The following is an 18,221-nucleotide window of genomic DNA, read 5'->3' on the forward strand; positions in this document are numbered from 1 at the left end:
AGCAGAATTGTCACAACAGCTCAACCTGATTGTTTTCAAACTATTTGGTGCGTGGGGTGGGGATGGGGAGTTTGGCTTCCCCCCTCCCGCATGACGCCAGTCAGTTTGGGGTTGGGGAGGCGGTTTCCAGGGTGGCACCCGAAGCCTTAGTAATTATTAACATTTGCACAGAGTGCTCCTGGTTACAAAGAATGCACCTGTATATAGCTCATTTAATGTTAGTGACCGGAACAGCTAGCTGTGTGACCTTGGGAATGTCACCCAACCTCTCTGGGCCTCAGAGTGCTCCTTTGTAAAATGCAAAGGCTACAGACATGAACTCCTTTGTCCCACCCCCACCCCCACAACCCCGCACCAAAGTTCCCTGGTGGCTCAGACGGTAAAGCGTCTGCCTACAATGCGGGAGACCCAGGTTCAATCCCTAGGTTGGGAAAATCTCCTGGAGAAGGAAATGGCAGCCCACTCCAGTATTCTTGCCTGAAAAATCCCATGGACAGAGGAGCCTAGTAGGCTACAGTCCATGGGGTCGCAAAGAGTCGGACACAACTGAGCGACTTCACTTTCGACTTTCCTCTTGAGAGAGTAGCTTCCAATGGGCCCGGTAACCCAAGGAGAGCTGCACCCTTACCTGAGCCCCTTCTCTCTGCCACGTACAGCCTGCTGTGTAGGGCTTCCCGGGAACATATTTTCATATGACAAACAAAGGTCATCACTTTAGGCATGAGACATCGGTAAGGGAACAAGCGGTAACTCCGCGCCAAAGCCATGTGATAGCATTTAGGTGTTGCTGGCCTGGGGCTGGGTATTCTCCACAGTGAGCACTCCCTCTCAGGCTTTCAATTCTTGCTCTGTGCTCATGCATCACACAGAATTAGACCAAGTCGTACAACATCCACAAACTGATTCTAGCCGGGTGGGTTGGGAGGGTGGGGGGAAGAAAATGGGCAACCACCATTTATTCCCATAATTTGCAGCCAGTGGGCAAAACCAGATTTCTGCACCCAAATATCAGCCCTTCGTCTGAGGCTTTTTATTTTCCTAGCTCTCCTTGAGCGGAGGGGGGAAAAAATTATTTCTTGCCCTGGATGAGAAAGCTCACTGTTTTATCCACTCTCCTGCACTCTGAGTGTTAAACATCTAGCCCACCGATGACCTCCCACAATTTCAGAAACTCTCCCGCAGGTAGGCAGGACCAGAGACTCAGTTTGCTTGGGGGGAACATTCTTGACTCCCTTGGGTGGGGACGAGTCTGTGAATGAAGCCGGGCAGCTGTGGGCAGCTGCAGCCCCTCCCTGCTGTTCAGGATGAACACGTTGTGCTCCTTTGTGGCCTGATGGAACTGAGCAGGCGGCGGACTCTGGGGAGACCCTACAGAGAGGACACTGTGACTGATCTCCCTCCCAGAGATGTTAGCAGAGCTGCAGGGCAGGATTTCTTGGGGGGTCAAACCACCCCTTATAGAGGCTTCCTTTATGTGAGGGGATTGCTGACTTCGTGCCGTTGTTGGCCCCAAAACTCTCCAACTCCAAACTACACAGCGACCGAGTAGTTTTTCCCACAGCAGTGTAGACTGCCAAGCTGAATGGTTTTATCAGACAACACTCTCTTCCTTGTTGCTCTTCCTTATTTCTCCTGGGAATTCAGGTCAGTGCAGGTTGAAAGCTTCCTGTGCAGGGCAAGAGAGGGAGTTTGCAAGGGCAGCGCTCTTTGGATCATTTCCTTGATCTGAAAGGGTTTCAGAAAGTAGGTTCGCTTGCTAAGGTGGAACAGACAGCCTGCCCTACCTAGGTGTCAAGGGTCACAGGTGCCCCAGTTCCAGGAGCCACAAATACGGGGGAAAGCAGAGTTCCCCCCCAGGCTGGAGCAAACACTGGGGACCTTTGAGCAGAGAGGCAGCCCTGTCAATGATCTGTGGATTCAAGGAGTGTCTCATCTCCCTGGAAGAATGGCCCGCCCCTTCCGGTGCCTCCTGCTCCCCACCCGGCTCAGTGCCCCTGCCCTTGCCAGCAGCCAGGATTCTGGAAGCCCGGACCCTCTCGGAGGAATGTGGAGTGGCCCTGACGCTGTCAGTAACAAAGAGACGTCCCTTTGATAACCTAAGTGGAGCCTGCCCCGGAGTCTTCTGGACCCTTTTATTTACCTGGTTTCTTTCTTCCCACCCTGTCCTGCCCTAAGCAGCCTACTCAAGCTCCATGGGGTCACAGCCTCAGGCCCAGCCCCACCCCAGCCCCAAACTTCCCTATGACTTGGAGACCCAGGTACTGGTAGGCTGGGCTAGAGCCTTGAAGAGTGAAGGCTGGGGACAACCATTGAGGGTGATTCTCAGCTCAAGCCAAGAGGCTCTAAGAAATGCACCAGGCACCTTGGTCTCTGCTGGAGGCCTGTCCCACGTGGCACCTGCACTCCCCCAGGGTCACACACCTGCACCCAGAGGCCCGGAGGAGCTGCCTCCCCTCCCCCACCCAGAGCAGGTTTCCAGGGGTCAGGAACCCGACAAAGGGCTCTCAGAGGCTAAGCCATGGTGATGAAAAGACACCAGGCTCTCTTCCCATCAGCCACCTTGCACCCCTCCCTGATTGCTCCCAACAGCCTGCCCCTGCAGGAACCCAGATGGGCCCCCTCTTGGCTGAGGGAGCAACCCAGACATGAGGGGATATTTCTACTCCAAGGAGCTTGTCCAAGGACATCATTATTGCCTCCTTTCTCCTCACCCCCAGCCCAGGGCCCAGAACCATGGAGGGACAATGCTACTGCCATGAGGGCCCATTTCTTCATGAAGGACACCAGCCAGTGTCCTCTCTCCAGGCGTCACACCCCACACGCCAAGTGAGCATGGGCCTCTCTGAGATCTGGTGTGACCCCTGGGGCCAGATCAACCCAGGCCGCTCCCAAAGCATTTGGGCAGGCAGGCCAGGGCCCTTTCTCCAGGGCAGAGCGGAGACACAGCTGGAAAACCGGGACAATTAGCCAGCGGCCGGCGGCCATAAAAACGCAGGAAGCGGCCACCGCAGGGTGGAGGGGGCTGGCTGTCCCCAATAAAGCGATTGTCCCAAAGAATGCCCACATTCCGAAGACTTGGGCGCAAGCCTGGGCCTCAGCTTCCAGAGCTGGAGGCTTGGGAGGGGGCTGCGGGGGTGGCGGGGCGGGGGTGGGGGGAGGTGGAGGCGGAAAGAGGGATTGTGTCTCCCAGGAAGAGGAGGAAGATGTTTGCTAGATCAAACGTCTGCAATGCTCCCACCACTTAACCTCCCACATCCCGGCCTCATCCAGGTCCACAGACTTCCCACCCCCCCAACCCCGTGATCCCCCTCCCAACTCAGTGACTTGGATTCTGTAACAGGCTTTGTAATTTGTTTCCTATTTTATTTCTCAAGAGGTCCCATGACACTCAGTTATCCGGGCCAGGCCCGGGGAGATCCACAAGGATGATCTGCCACAGCCTTCACCAGTTGATTGCCCAGTTTGTTACCACCCGCCCTCCTCCATTGTAACCTCTTTCCTTAGGAAACACAGAGGACAGGAGGGACCAGCAAGGAGGAGATCCGAAGCCCTGATCCTGCTGGGGCCTGGCCTCTCGGAACTCTGCGGCCAGCCGGCTGTCCTCTGTAAAGTGGAGAAGATGACAAGACCCGCTCTATTCCCGATCTGGGGAGATGTGAAGATCTAGGAGATAAAGGACACTGGATGGAGCTCCAGAGATCACACGAGGAAGTGACAAACACCAGAGACTGCTCGGCGGCGAGAACCGACAAGGGTGGATCTGCAGGAGAGCCACTGCGCCCCGCTGGTTCCCGGAGCGCTCAAAGCCACCCAGTCCGCCTGCGCAGCCCACTGCCCGGGCCGATCCTCAGATCCCAGGCTGGCAGCGCCGTCTGGACTCGGAGCAGACAGAGGTAGACTGGCAGCCGCAGGCCCCACTCCCCGCGGTCGCTGAACTGAGATGGGCACCTGCCCGAGCGAATCTGGTCGCCCTGAGCTCCTGTCCTCCGACTTGTCCTGGCGGGTCCCAAGCCAGGCCATGCAGTACAGGTCCCCAGGGCCGCCACTTCCAGCCCGAGACACAGTGCTTCCAAATCCAAGACCCTTCCCCACTTGGGGCTTTTCAGAAACAATCATCAGTGATGGCTCGGGGGTCTCTTCCCATCCCCTGGAGATGAAAAACTATTTTCTCTGGAGAAATGTTTTACTTTGCAAATGAGAATGGTTTTAAGCCATTGGTACGTTGTATGACATATATATACCTAGGTAGACATTAGCAGAAATCCTGGAGTCCCTTTTCCTGATTTTAAACCACGTATTTAAGTATATAAACATATAAGTGTAATTTGCTTAGTTTTCACAGGCAACAAACACACCAGGACCCAGCTCAAGAAACACCAGAACTCTAGCGAACCCTCCTGCTCCCCTCCGTTACTGCCCTCCCAGCAGCCTGACTACTACCACTCTCTTCTTGGTTTGCAGTCAAGATTTCTGAATTTGGAGTGTAAATGCTTTTTCAAAAAAATTAATAGCTTTAATTTGAGTCCCAAATGTGAGATGAACTCGGAGATATGACTTTCAACTAGGGTCTTAATTTATCTCTTGTGGAGGGCCAGCTGTTTCCCTAGGGAAGAAAACAAATGATCAGCGGTGACAGTTGTTTGAGGGGCACAGTCAGCCTGGCCAGGGGCACAGAGGGGAAAGGAACAGGCTTATTTCTCCCGGCTCCACCCGTCACCTCCCAGGCTGGCCAGAAACTCTGTCATCAAAGCAATGGCTTCCCTTTTTCTCTTTGGGATGGAAGGAGCTTCTTCTAGACACCCCCTCCCTTCCCTGCAAATGCAAAAACACAACTCCTCGGTTCCTAAACCCCGATTCCCACCAAGATAGCTCTCCCCACCCCTCCACCCCCTTTTGCAAGTCTCTTGATTTCATTCTTTGAACCTGTGATTGGAGGTTAAAGTGCACCAAGGTTGGAAGGAGGAAGCTCTTAACAATAAAGGTTTGAATATTTAGCTGTGATGGGTCGCAGCCCTCTCGAGAGCTCCCCCCCTCCTCCCTAATCTTTTAAAATGCAAATCGTGTTTCTAGGGGTTGTGCGCCGGGTGCGCGCTGCGCCTCGACGTCTCCAGCCATTGGTGTCTGTGTCATTACTAATAGAGTCTTGTAAACACTCGTTAATCACGTAAGGCCGCCGGCCTGGGGCTCCGCACGCCAGCCGGTGGCGGGTCTTCCCCGCCTCTGCAGCCTAGTGGAAAGGAGGTGGGAGGAAAGAAGGAAGAGAGAGCGGGAGGGAGGGAGGGAGGGAGGAGGCAGGCCCGAGGCAGGGACCGCCTCAGAGGCAGAAGCGCCGCGAGGAGCCGGCGGAGCTTCGCGGGCCGGAGCGCAGCCACCCGCCGTTCCGGCGCCCCCTCGCCCCCTTCGCCAGCGCGGCGCCCCCCGGCAACCTCCAGCGTCCGTCCCTGGGCAGCATGGTGAGGTTCGCCGTCGGGCCCTCGCCACCATGTACGTGAGCTACCTCCTGGACAAGGACGTGAGCATGTATCCCAGCTCCGTGCGCCACTCCGGCAGCCTCAACCTGGCCCCGCAGAACTTCGTCAGCCCCCCGCAGTACCCGGACTACGGCGGATACCATGTGGCGGCCGCGGCCGCCGCCGCCGCCAACCTGGACAGCGCGCAGTCCCCGGGGCCGTCCTGGCCTGCCGCCTACGGCGCCCCGCTCCGCGAGGACTGGAACGGCTACACGCCGGGGGGCGCGGCGGCCGCCGCCAACGCCGTAGCGCACGGCCTCAACGGGGGCTCCCCGGCCGCCGCCATGGGCTACAGCGGGCCAGCCGATTACCACCCGCACCATCACCCTCACCACCATCCGCACCACCCGGCCGCCGCGCCCTCCTGCGCCTCCGGCTTGCTGCAGACGCTCAACCCCGGCCCCCCCGGGCCGGTCGCCACCGCCGCCGCCGAGCAGCTGTCGCCCGGCGGCCAGCGGCGGAACCTGTGCGAGTGGATGCGGAAGCCCGCGCAGCCGGCGCTGGGCAGCCAAGGTGAGCTGGCGGGCGCCGGGGGAAGGCGCGGTCCCCGCGCGTCCGGGGACTCCGCGCAAGGGGGGCGGGGCGGGGCGACCGCGTCTAGGGGGCTCTGGACCCTCCCCCCCCGGGGGTTGCTGCTCTGGACCCTGAGTAGGGGATAGCGGGGTCGAGAGTGGAGGTCCTGGTCTCAGGAGCCGCGTTCAGTGTAAGGCAAAGGGGAGGCTCCCTCCTTCCCACCGCCCTTCCTTCGTAAGGTCGGGTCCTCAGACCCTCGGGAGACTCCCGGGAACGTGGCGCAGCGCGGCTGCAGCGCAGTGATCGCGTCCGCCCGGCTTGCTGCCGCCCGTCCTCGCTCGGTGCGCGGCTACCCTGCAGCTCCCCAGGGCCGGGCTTTAGGGGCACACCGTCCTTCCCTGTCCCGGCCACTCAGGAAGAGCAAGGGACGGGGGTCCGGGAGGGCGGCGCGGTCGCGCGAGGGACCAGGTTTAGCCATTGGAACCAAAGGTAAGGATCGGAGCTGCCGCGCTGGGGAAACTGGGCGAAGCTGCCAAAGCTGAAAGAAAGTGTTGGTCCCGGGAACGAAGTGGGGAAGAGGTGCGGCTCGGGGGTTGGGGGAGCACCCGGGTCTTCAGACCTTTGATCTGCGCAGGGGTCATTTCAATCAAAAGCCGGAGGGCTGGGACTGGACGCCCCGGGAGTCCCCTCGTGTCTGCAGAGGGAGAAGGGGAGGCAGGGGTCGTGCGCGCTCCGCCGCTGCTCTAGACGGAGATCGTTTCTCCGGAACCTTCCTCCCCAGGGTCTGGTGTGTGTGCGCGTGTGAGTGTGTGTGTGTGTGCGCGCGCGTGAGTGTGTGTGCGTGTGTGCGCGCATATTCGTTTAACGAGCTTGCCCCAGAGATGTCTCTGCAGAGATCCCGGGTTGGCGGGACTGAGCAGGCTCTTGGGCTCCAGGTCTGCCCCGTCTGGCGTCTGAGTGTGTCCAGAGGGGAAGGAGCTCCAGTAGGTGTGGTGGGAGAGTCCTGCTGGCTCCGCTTTCCCTCCATGAAGTCTTTCCCAGCCCTCTGCACTTCCGCTTTTTCCTCTTCCCTCCTTTCAGGCCCAGCCCGGCTCGCATGCAGGTTATGGCCACTTTGCAGGGGTTTTATAGCCGATTACAGCCGCATAAATCAGAGTAGCCGTTGGGGGCTGTCTCCCGGGATCGGTTTTTTGCGTCACTGCGCACAAACCGGGACCCATCACCGGGGGGAACTGCGGCGGTCCGGGGAGGAGGCCTCGGGGCCGACCTGGAGGGTCGGCTGGGTCCCTTCCCCCGAGAGGAGGTGCGCTCGCCTGGACAGAGAGCGCGCCCGATGAAGGCCCTTGGCTATCCTGAGCCTGCCTGGGGCGCCGGCCCGCGGGGCCGGGCCGGGATCCTTGGTGCGTCCCAGGAGAATGCGCGCTGAGCAGGCTCGGGCGGGGGGGAGAGGGAGGCGTGCCACCGGAGCCTGGGCCGCGGGGTCAGCGGAGGAGAGGCCGCTGTGAAGTCCTGCGCCAAGGTGGCAAGGCCGCAGTCGGCGCCGGGCGCCCTTGTGATGTTAATGTGGGGCGGCCCGCCGGCCGGAGCCCGACTCCTCTGCGGAGCCTCATCCGTCAAGGGGCGAGTGGGGAAGGGGGGGCGGGTGGGACCCGACCCAGTCCGCTTTGATATACACCTTCCCATCCCTGCCATTGTCTCTTTTAGGGCCCGGAAAGAGGGTGGTGACTTTCGCAGTCAATAATGAATTCTGACAAGTCCCTCTCATCTCTCCCCTACTCCAGCCCCCTCCTTGGTTCCCAGGGGGTGCGGGGCATCTCCAAGGTCCTCGGGGCGCGAGCTGCAGAGCACACTGGGGCCTGGTCGCGCTGCCCCGGCCTCTCCGGATACTGAAAGGACAGCCCCCAGTCAGAGCCGCTCCCGAAGGCCCCAAGGCGAGTCCGGCTCCTGGAGAGTCCGGCTCGGAGAACTCCCCTGCGCCCGGCTCTCCGGCCCGGGGAGGTGTCCTTTGTGGCTCCCACCTGGCCCCCGTACACCATCTGCGTGGTGATCTAGTCTGATCCTCAGTTTGCCCCTCTGTACACAGGGGCCACCACCGCGGGCGGGCTGGGGGCGGTAGCGCAGGTTCCCAGGACGTGTCAGCTGCCTTTCCTTTCCCGGCGGGCGCAGGGTCGGGGCCACCGCGCGCATTCAAATGCGCCCGCCGCCGTGTTGATGTTAATGCGCCTGGCGGGGAGGGGGATGAAGGCCGGCCCGCCATTTGCTCAGTAGTGGTAATTCAAACAGAACGCGGTTGTTATTAAGGCATTGAAAGGGCTTTTCTTTGATAAGATCGCCTTGTCCTGCATTGTTTGAGGCTGTGTTCTCCTTTCAGCGGCTCCGGGGAGCTCCCTCTGATCCGGCCTGTATCTTCCCAGGGCGCTTTTGTTGTGGTTTGCAAAGGGTTTTACCTGAACAAAGTCGGCCTGCGGGGCATTAAACACCTCCGAGCAACTCCCCAGACCCTTTAGATCTTTCTGCAGCCCCGGGGCACCGGGCGATTGAACCTGTTCTTTTGGGGAGAAGACCCCGACCTGGGGCCGAGCGAGAACAGCTCTTGAGTTGGGGGATTCTGCCGAGGGTCGACCCGGGACAGACTCGGTGGAGACGCGGGGCTCCGGGCTGCTCTGACTCCAGTCGCACTATTTGTCAAGGCCCTTCAGTAAAACAATCAATGCAAGGTTTAATATGTTGACTCAATCCAATGAGCAGTAGATCACTGGTTAGGATAGCTCTGGCAGGGTTTGCAGCAGAAATAAATGGAGGATTAAAAAGAAAAGTGTGCCAACCCAGTTTCGCCCAGGTATAGAGCGTCCCCAGCGAGAGGAATTAGCGGCCTGCTAGACCCCTGCTTAGAATTCCACCGGATACGCTGGTGAGCCCGGGTGGGGGGGCGTGTGCGGTTTCTAGTGACCTGAGGGGACAGCTGTCAGCTGCTGCACCCCCTTTCCACTTCTAATAAAACAAACAGAAAGGGAATCCTCCCCCCACCCACATACCCACAATCCCAGCTGTTTTTACTGTGAGCTTTTTTTTTTTAAACCTCTGATGGGCCTGGAAATCTGAATATTCCCAGGACTGTTTTCCTTTTGGGCCTCATCAGCTCAGGTGCTGTATTTGCTTTACAAAACCCCAGATGGGGTTCTGCTATCACCTGTATGTATTTTTCAGTTCAGTCGCTCAGTCGTGTCAGACTCTTTGCTACCTGTATGAATTTTTAGTTTCTCTTTAATTTTCAAAAACCACTTAATTCCAAGACTAGGTTAGTTGTCCTGAATAGCACCCCCACACACACACCCTCTGGAGGGGGTCTTGTCAGACTCAGCAGGAACCAGCCAAACCGAGGCCCCCCAGGGCGATGGAGGAAGAGAAATGGTTCCTGGGTTAGGGAGGTTTGTCATTACCCATGACTGATGGGCTGCCCGGCAGTTCTCGGGGCTAACTTTGCCTTCCTCCACAGTGAAAACCAGGACGAAAGACAAATACCGGGTCGTGTACACGGACCACCAGCGTCTGGAGCTGGAGAAGGAGTTTCACTACAGTCGCTATATCACCATCCGGAGGAAAGCCGAACTGGCCGCCACGCTGGGGCTCTCAGAGAGGCAGGTGGGAACCCTCCAGGGCCCCGTCACCAACTGGGAGGCTCCAGTGGGGAGGGTTAGAAGCCAGGCCCCAGGATCCACCCAGTTCTGTGGGCAGATTAAGCAAGAGAATCGAGAGACTTTTCCTTCTAGATGCTTTTTTAAAAAGGCTTCTTCCATGTCTACTTGTCTTTTTAAAAAACATATGTATATTGTGATTTTTTTTTCTATTTCGGGGGACCTGGGAGGTAAAACACACACACACGCACGCACACACACACACACACACACACACACACAAACTGAGTGTAGTTTAATGCAGAATCCGATTTGGGTCAATAAAGACTTATTCTCTTTGCACCCAGTTCTTTATTGGGGGAAAAATTAATGTAGGATACCAGCCTCTGTCCAGAAAAACTATGGAGGGGTGAGGCTTAGCTCCTGAATGCTCTAGATTGTCAAATTCACAGCCAGGAAACCCCTCATTAAAACTCATTCTCAGCCCCAAGGCAAGGACTATTTCATTTCCGTTTAGCTTTGAGAGGCCAAAGGTTGTCATTTTGAAGTACATCTAGCCCTAGCCTCCTTGCTTGGTGTAGAAAGGACCTGGCAGTTTCTGTCTTCCTTAGTTCTGAGACTCTGAACTTTTCCAGTAAAGTTGTAGATAAAGGTTGCTCTGGAAAGAAACCTGAGGAACAAAGAGGGAGAGAGAGGCACTTCCCTCTTGAGACTGCATGGAGCTTGGGAGAAGCTCCAGCACTGGGCTGTTATATGGGCTGTCCAAAAAGCTGGGTGATGGGCTGCTGTCCTTCGGGTGCAGTGGGGACCTCTTTGGCTGGAGAAGGAGGCATTGGATCTAGTGTCAAATACTGTCCCTTTATGCTTTCGCTGTCTTCTTCACCGCCTTCTGTTTTTCTCCACCTTTTTCATTTCCAGGTTAAAATTTGGTTTCAGAACCGCAGAGCAAAGGAAAGGAAAATCAACAAGAAGAAGTTGCAACAGCAGCAGCAACAGCCGCCCCCGCCTTCTGGGCCACAGCCTCCCCAGCCACAGCCAGGTCCGCTGAGAAGCGTCCCAGAGCCCCTGAGCCCCGTGTCTTCCCTGCAAGGCTCAGTGCCTGGGGTTCTGGGGCCAGCTGGGGGGGTGTTAAACCCTACTGTCACCCAGTGACCCGCAGCGGCCTGCAGTAGCAATTCCAGGCTGAGCCATGAGGAGCATGGACTCTGCTAGAACCCTCAGGAAAGACCCCCTCCCCTCTCACTCACTAATGTTTACCAGCTGACCTAGCCCTCCGAGCAGAAACAAACGGGGGCCTGGGGGAAAGACGACTGTGGTTGGGGGCCTCAAGGATGACATTCTCGTAGATTGCGACTTTTTCCGTTCTGACTCTTTCTGCCAAGTGAGGAGATGGGAAAAGACACCCGGGCTTCCTTTAGTACTGGCGGACACGCTGCCTGGACTGGCGGAACAGACCAGCCTTTCAGCCCCCTGCTCCTCAGCTCTTGGCCTCCCAGATCTGCAGGACACGTCTCTGGTTGGAGCTAAGGCGGGAAAGGGGCTCAGGGGACTGCCAGGGATGGAACCAAGATGGTTAGGTCCACTAACTGCCCTCCAAGGTCCCCCTGGCCCTTCTCACCTCTAGGGCAGGCAAGACTTAAGCTGCAGAAGTCAGAGGCAGCTGAGATGGAGACCTGGGCCCACTGAAGCGTGCAGAACCCCCAGGTCTTTGTCTTTCTTCTCTTCCCTTCCCAGTGCAGGAAAGGCTTGGCTGGCGTATGCGCGTGGTCTATGGTAGTGTGAGAGGGTGGTTGCTGGACTCCAGGCCTGACAAGCGGGGGGCGGCCCTGGACAGGGCCTTGTTTAGAATGCCTGTCACCAGAGCTTCTCTGGGCTGAATGTATGTCAGTGCTATAAATGCCAGAGCCAACCTGGACTTCCTGTGATTTTCACAATCTTGGGGCTGATGAAAAAGGGGGAGTTTCTGTTGTTGTTGCTGCTGTTTGGGTTGTTGGTCTGTGTAACATCCAAGCCAGCATTTTAAAAGCCTTCTGGATCCATGGGGAGAGAAGTGATATGGTGAAGGGAAATGGGGGTGGGGGTGGGGTGGGGGGTGGTATTTGAACACAGTTGAATTTTTTTTTTTTCTAAAAAGAAAAGAGATAAAGGAGCTTTCCAGATTTCAGATTCTATCAGGTTTTGTTTGAAATTGTGATTATTTTTTAAAGAAATGAAATATCCTTTCTCCTTGCAAGCTAGAATTAGGAAAATCAGGGCGGGGGTCGGGGGTGGAGAAGGTTATCTGGACAACCTCATTTTACCCCAGAGCACCAGAAGCCCGAGGGAGCGGTTTCTGAGACCTGCCCTGCCCCCAAGCCGAAGCCCAGCCTTGCCGTGTGGAATGCGTGGTTCTCCTGGGGGTGCCTGTGGGCAGGACACACAGCTGAACGCCCAGCTGCTTCTCAGCTAGGGGAACGGTGGGCAGTGGGCGCGAGAGAGCCCCTCACTGCGTCCCGTCAAGTCCACACGGAGGCCATCACCTTCAGTCCCTTCATCGGTGAGTCTCTTCTCCCCAGGATGCCCAGCATTCAAGTGAAAATCCTCGATTCTATTTCCCCAAGGCAGTTTCCGCGAACGTGCGTACTAAGTTGCCCCCATGGACTGTAGCCCGCCAGGCTCCTCTGCCCATGGAGATTCTCCAGGCAAGAAGACTGGAGTGGGGTGCCATCCCCTCTTCCAGGGGAATCTTCCTGGTCCAGGGATCGAACCTGCGTCGGCAGGCGGGTTCTTTATCACTAGCGCCACCTGGGAAGCCCAAGTTCCCACGACCGTGTTCTGTAAATGGCCTGTCTTGTTCCGTGCTGTTTCCTTTTCCCCGCCTTTCCTCCCCGGTCTCTCCCCTCTCCCGGATAAGAACTGGGAACCCAGCAAAGGGTTCGGCTGGGCACGGGGCTCCTGCCCTTGAGGTTTCTGGTCCTGGAAGCCGCTGAGCCGGGCACGCTCGGCGGCCGCGGGGCCCGGGAAAAGGGGCTGTGTCCCCCACGCGGCCGCTCCGGGCCGGGATCGGCGTCTCCACCGAGGGAGGAGGTGCCCCGAGGGCTGGGCTGGACGGGCGAGTTGCGAGGCAGGAATGCCCCCTGCAGCATCGCCCCGATTCCGCGGCGCTTCCGGGAGGCGCCTTCCCCTCGGCGCCTGGGACCCGGAGGCTGGGGGCGGGAGGCCGCGTGCCAGGCCCGGGGCGGGGGCGGCCAGGCAGCCGGTGGTCCCCGGGGGCCCGGCGCGGTTGCTATGCGTTGCCGTGAAACGCCTGTCAATAAAGCCTGTTTGGACAGTGGAGCGCGAGCACAAGGGTTGTTTGCTTAGTGGTTAGAGGTCCAAAAGTCGGCATGGTCCCGCCGCGAGCGATCACACGGGCCTCCTTTTCCCGGGGAGCGGGCCCCTAGCGCCGACGCCCGCGCGTCCGGAGGGCCCGCCGGGACCCCACTCGGGGAGGCAGGTTGCCCGCCGGTCCTCCCCGCCCCCGCCGCCTGCAAGGCCTGGAATGAGGGCCGCGCCCCGCTACGCCGAGACACCGCCCCGAGAGCCAGCCCCCCGGGAACCCACGCGGGGACGCGGCGCGAGGGGGCAGTGCGGCCGGGAGAGGCCTGGGGAGGCCGGCGTCCTGACGTCAGGGTTCATTTGTGAGCTGAGGGCGGCGCGGGTCCGAGCGCCGCGGGCGCTGTGCAAGAGGATCGCAGGGGCGAGCCCCTGGGTCCCCGCGGCGCCCTGTCCCCGCTCCCGCCGCCAGGGAGCGCGCGCGCCCTGGGAAGAGCCGAGGTCCGGCCCACACTGCTAGCCGCCTCTGCAGGAAAGGGATGCAGTTGAGACCCAAGGGTGCAAGCCCCAGACCTCTTTCTCCCAACCCGCTGCTCCCAGACCCGCGTGGAGAGCCTTCCCGCCGCGGCCACGGGCCCAGGGAAGCTAAGTGCACACGGGGTCAGGTGCAGAAAATTCTTGGATCTGGTGCATGTTTAAGAAAAGCAAATTTAGGGGAGGGGAGCTGTCCACTCTTCTAAAAAGGTCTTTTGGGGGGACTTCCTTGGTGATCCGGTAGTTAAAACTCCACGCCTCCACTGTTAAAAGCGCGAGTTCTGTCCCTGATCGGGGAACTAAGATCCCAGGGTGCCCTACTCCCCCAAAAAGTCTGCACAAGACGTTTCTTTAAAAAATTTTTTACAGAAATATAGGTATGGAAGAGCGAGAACTTAGGATAAACAAAGGGGGGAGATGCAGCAGTATTGTGGAACTCATGTAAAAAAGAAGGTATATATGTAGAGAAAGCAGGCCAAGTCTTTCTTTTTCCTGTAAACAATTGATAATTTTATCATATTCATCTCATAAAGTTAACAAGATAGGCTGCTAGTTGAAAGCCACGAAAGTTTCAGTGAGTTTCCTTGCTCTCTGATACTATCAGGCAGGAGGCTGACAATGATCAAGAATATTGATCTTAAATAGAAATCTAAACACATAAACAGCAAAATTCTGGCTGTTGTTATTGACAACCACCTGGGAGGAAAGGAGCAGAAATAAATCTCAGCTACAGAATCTTAGGAAGAGATTATGGGTTTTTAAGAGCACTATTCACAACTTGTTTTAGAATCAGTTTAAGAACCCTGGGAAGATTACAACCTCCCAGCCACCACTTCCTCATCTGTAAATGGAGATCAAATGCAATGTAAGCAGATGCAAGTTATGGGGTTACACTTATGATTAGACCCCAATAATGACATGAACGCCTCCTCTTTTTTTTTTAGTCATGAACCGTCTTCTCTGAAGTGCTCAAGGGTCCTTATAGTTAATGTTTGAACAAGGATCATTTTTCAAATCATTAGAGAATTATTACCTTCCAGAAGTTTTCCTCCTGTATTTAGCTCTGCTTACTTTGTCAAAATAGCCTCAAGTCTGTTGTCTTTTGATTTCCACTGCCTATGTGTCTGCACAAACTCTCAAGTGGCAAAACATGAACATTCCAGATGAGAAGATGAGTTATGGCTCTGCCCAGCTTACCTGTCCTTTTGTCTACTAGGTAAGATGGACCCACGCACTTCCAGTTGTATTTAGGAGACTCAGATTAGTTGAGGATATCAATCAGAATCCTTTAACCCAGAAGAGGCACAGAGGTAGACACTCTTCCTCAGTTCAGTTGAGTTCAGTTGCTCAGTTGTATCTGACTCTTTGCAATACCATGGACTACAGCATACCAGGCCTTCCTGTCCATCACCAACTCCTGGAGTTTACTCAAACTCATGTCCATTGAGTCGGTGATGCTATCCAACCATCTCATCATCTGTTGTCCCCTTCTCCTCCCGCCTTCAGTCTTTCCCAGCATCAGGGTCTTTTCCAATGAATCAGTTCTTCGAATCAGGTGGCCAAAGTATTGGAGTTTCAGCTTCAACATCAGTCCTTCCAATAAATATTCAGGACTGATTTCCTTTAGGATGGACTGGTTGGATCTTGCAGTCCAAGGGACTCTGAGGAGTCTTTTCCAACACCACAGTTCAAAAGCATCAATTCTTCCGTGCTCAGCTTTCTTTATAGTCCAACTCTACCTAGGCGATATTAAAAGTTTTGTTATTTTGAAATAATTTCCAGTCTAATACCTCAATATCAATTCTGTACTCTGCCAGGAGCTGGGCTGCCAGCCCCCCCCCCCAGATGCTGTGGGTTCAATTCTTCAAGCCTTCCCTTAAAGTCATTTAATATGAGCATTTTCTTCTAACACCCATAATTTTCCCTTACACAAAAACTATAGCAGCAGATTTTGCGTTAAACTAGTATTGCTTTGGAGGATAAGGAAAACATTCATATCTAAATAATGTAGGTTACCTTGTATTTTAAATCAGCATTTAAATTATTTTCTTAAATTCTATTTAGACTATACAATCTTCCAACCCCCGTAATTCTCACATTTAAAGTTTTTTTTTTTTTTTTCTGAGGCGGGGGTGGATTTTTCCTTTTGCCTCCTCCTCTTCTACAAGAGTTGACTATGATTTTAGGAAATCAAGCAGGTTTTATTGCTAACTGGGACAAGCCAAGTGGGGGGGCCAAAACAATCACTAAATATTTTCTTTACTTATACGCCAGAGGAAATACACACTTCTTCTATCATTCACTTCTTGAAGGTTATGAAATTAGATCTAGGAAAATACCCTCAAATTCCAAATAAAGAAAGTAGAATCTGTCAATTCTAGAGATTATAGCCACATTTACTTTGACATTCTTCTTGGAGGTATCAGTTTAGAGAAGGTGGGAACAAGTACATAGGTGACCTTTCAGGTTTGTGTCTCTACTACTCAAACATTTATTTTAACAACAGTTTTTTTCAAATTGAAATTTGTCACTAACCTTGGTTGATACAGATAATATCAGTTAAGTTCCCAGAGCTCCAAAGATAATGACTGGTGTGGGCTTCCCTGGTGGCTCAGACAGTAAAGAATCTGCCTGCAATGCAGGACACCTGGGTTTGATCCCTGGGTTGGGAAAATCCATTCGAGAAGGGAAGGGCAACCCACTCCAGTATCCTTGCCTGGAGAATCCCATGTACAAAAGAGCCCGCCAGGCTACAGTCCATGGACTTGAAAAGAGTCAAGACACCACTAAGTGACTAATGCTTTCACTTATTCTTCTTTATTTAGGATCCTGGTGATTCTGTGCTTGAAATCTAATCTATAAACCAGAACACCACCAGTTTGATCCATGAGGAAGAGTTCCCTGACATTCAGTGATAATCAAACAGTCCCCCCTACACACACACTCACACGTACTTAAAATAATATTCAGGTCATGTACTGGGTTTATGGGTCAAGTAATTTTATTGGTAAGAAGGAACCTAGGCATTTCATGCCCCGCCCCCTTTTCATGATCAATACCAGAACATTTTTTTTTCCATTGCATGCCTTTTAATATCCGTGTTTTAATTTCTAGGAAAGAAATTCTTTTCTAATTGTTCATGTGTTATCTCAGAACTTTCAGGACAGTCTGCTCTCATAAAACTTTGTATCTGCAGTATGGCAATAATAGGTTTTATACAAGGGGTAGTTGATAAATTCCTGTCCAATCTCAGGAAAGCAAACAATGAAAAACAAAGTAGGAGCTAAAGTCATTGTAGTATACGCAAACAATGGCTTGTTGGTTGGCACCTGAATAATTTTAATTTACTGACAATTAGTGGAATCAATGACAAAGATTGAGTATTAATACCTAAACCACAGATTAGGAGCTGTAAAAATTGACGTGGGCAGGCTCTGTCTTTTACTCATGAAAGACAGTATATATTCTTTCACTTTGTGTATCTAGTGTATTAAAAACAACAACCAGGACAAAATTCAGTGGCTCTAGATCCTATTTTTAGCTCTCCCTCTTTTCTAGGCAAAACTCTGGTAGGGTGTATGTGCCCTGCTAGAGGCAAACAGAAGAAAGACACAATTAATTGAGAACAAAAGAGACCATTGTCCAATACATAGCGATATAGAAGCATACATGGAGGACAGAAGAAAAAAAAGACTGCTATCTGGAATCTACATGTATTAAAAATAAAAAGCATAACGTTCCTGCTCAAACCACCTTACTGAAAAGAATGCAGATTTCAGAAATCCAAATTCCTCTAGTTATTTTCATGTGTTCCTGTTATTACAGTTTTCATCATAGCTGTGAATCTCATATAACCGCCTTTATACTTTTAGATACCTGTGAGTGATATATTGTTAAACACAATAGATGTTGATTCAGAGTGAATCAACACTCTGTTGGTCCTGATGTTCAGCCAACAACCAGCATGTATTCCTCATTTCTAGGGTGAGAGTCTTGAAACTCACCCACGTGGTTATGATAACTGTGCAGGGGGTGGAGACAAGGCCAGAACAGGGAACCAGAAGGCAACACTACCAGACAATCGGGCCGTCTGAAGCTGTTTAGGGAATAAATTTTTAGAGGGACATGTATTAGCGTATTAAGCTGGGCGCTCCTTTTACAAATGTCAAGCCACACGGGACAGGCAGCAGGCTCCTCCCTTAGTGGGAACTTTTAGTTAGTCCCCACCTCGCACCTTTATCTCAGAGAATCGATTGCCTGGATTCGAGTCTTTGCAAATGTTTTAGACAGAAAAATAAAAAGCAAACCTTGCTCATGCATATAGACAAGTCGTCTGAAACAGGCTTGGGGGTAGAGGGTGTTCGGCCAGGTATGGAGGCGTCGGTGCGCGGCCCCAGCCATCAGGGAAGATGCGCTCAGGTGGCCGGGGCCTCGCCGCTCCCCCTGCGGCCCGGGCTCATAGATCAAAGTGGCGAACCCCTGCCCCAGGCAGCCGGACCTCCAGGGGGCGTCGGGCGCAGGTGTAGCGTCTCCCCGCCCCGGACGCCGCGCCGGCTCCTCGCCCGGCGGGGAAAGGCAGTCTGCTGGCGTCCGGGCGCCTCCGGAATGGAGGCGCAGCTAGGACCCCGCGGGGAGATTCCAGGCAGATTCCTTTTCTTCTTCGGAGCATCTCGATCTCCACCGCCGCCTGGTCGTCAGGGTGAAATGGGTTCTTGATTTTTCAATGCGCTAGGAG

General features: G+C 54.5%; 1 protein-coding gene across 1 annotated transcript; it reads left to right on the top strand.

The window, feature by feature from the left end:
- Positions 1-5,482: 5,482 nt before the first annotated feature.
- On the top strand, positions 5,483-10,810 carry CDX2 (caudal type homeobox 2). The gene is made up of 3 exons (XM_070380844.1): positions 5,483-6,023; positions 9,520-9,665; positions 10,577-10,810. Exons 1-3 carry the CDS (start codon positions 5,483-5,485, stop codon positions 10,808-10,810), a joined length of 921 nt encoding a protein of 306 aa, XP_070236945.1.
- The last annotated feature ends 7,411 nt before the right edge of the window (positions 10,811-18,221 follow it).

Source organism: Bos mutus, chromosome 12 (assembly GCF_027580195.1).
Source record: "Bos mutus isolate GX-2022 chromosome 12, NWIPB_WYAK_1.1, whole genome shotgun sequence".
Taxonomy (NCBI): domain Eukaryota; kingdom Metazoa; phylum Chordata; class Mammalia; order Artiodactyla; family Bovidae; genus Bos; species Bos mutus.

Bases quoted from the DNA above. Each gene is read 5' to 3' on its own strand.
- CDX2 (XM_070380844.1), top strand. From the start codon at position 5,483: ATGTACGTGAGCTACCTCCTGGACAAGGACGTGAGCATGTATCCCAGC. The intron at 6,024-9,519 runs GTGAGCTGGCGG...CTTCCTCCACAG, and splicing joins GCCGGCGCTGGGCAGCCAAG to TGAAAACCAGGACGAAAGAC. The intron at 9,666-10,576 runs GTGGGAACCCTC...TTTCATTTCCAG, and splicing joins TGGGGCTCTCAGAGAGGCAG to GTTAAAATTTGGTTTCAGAA.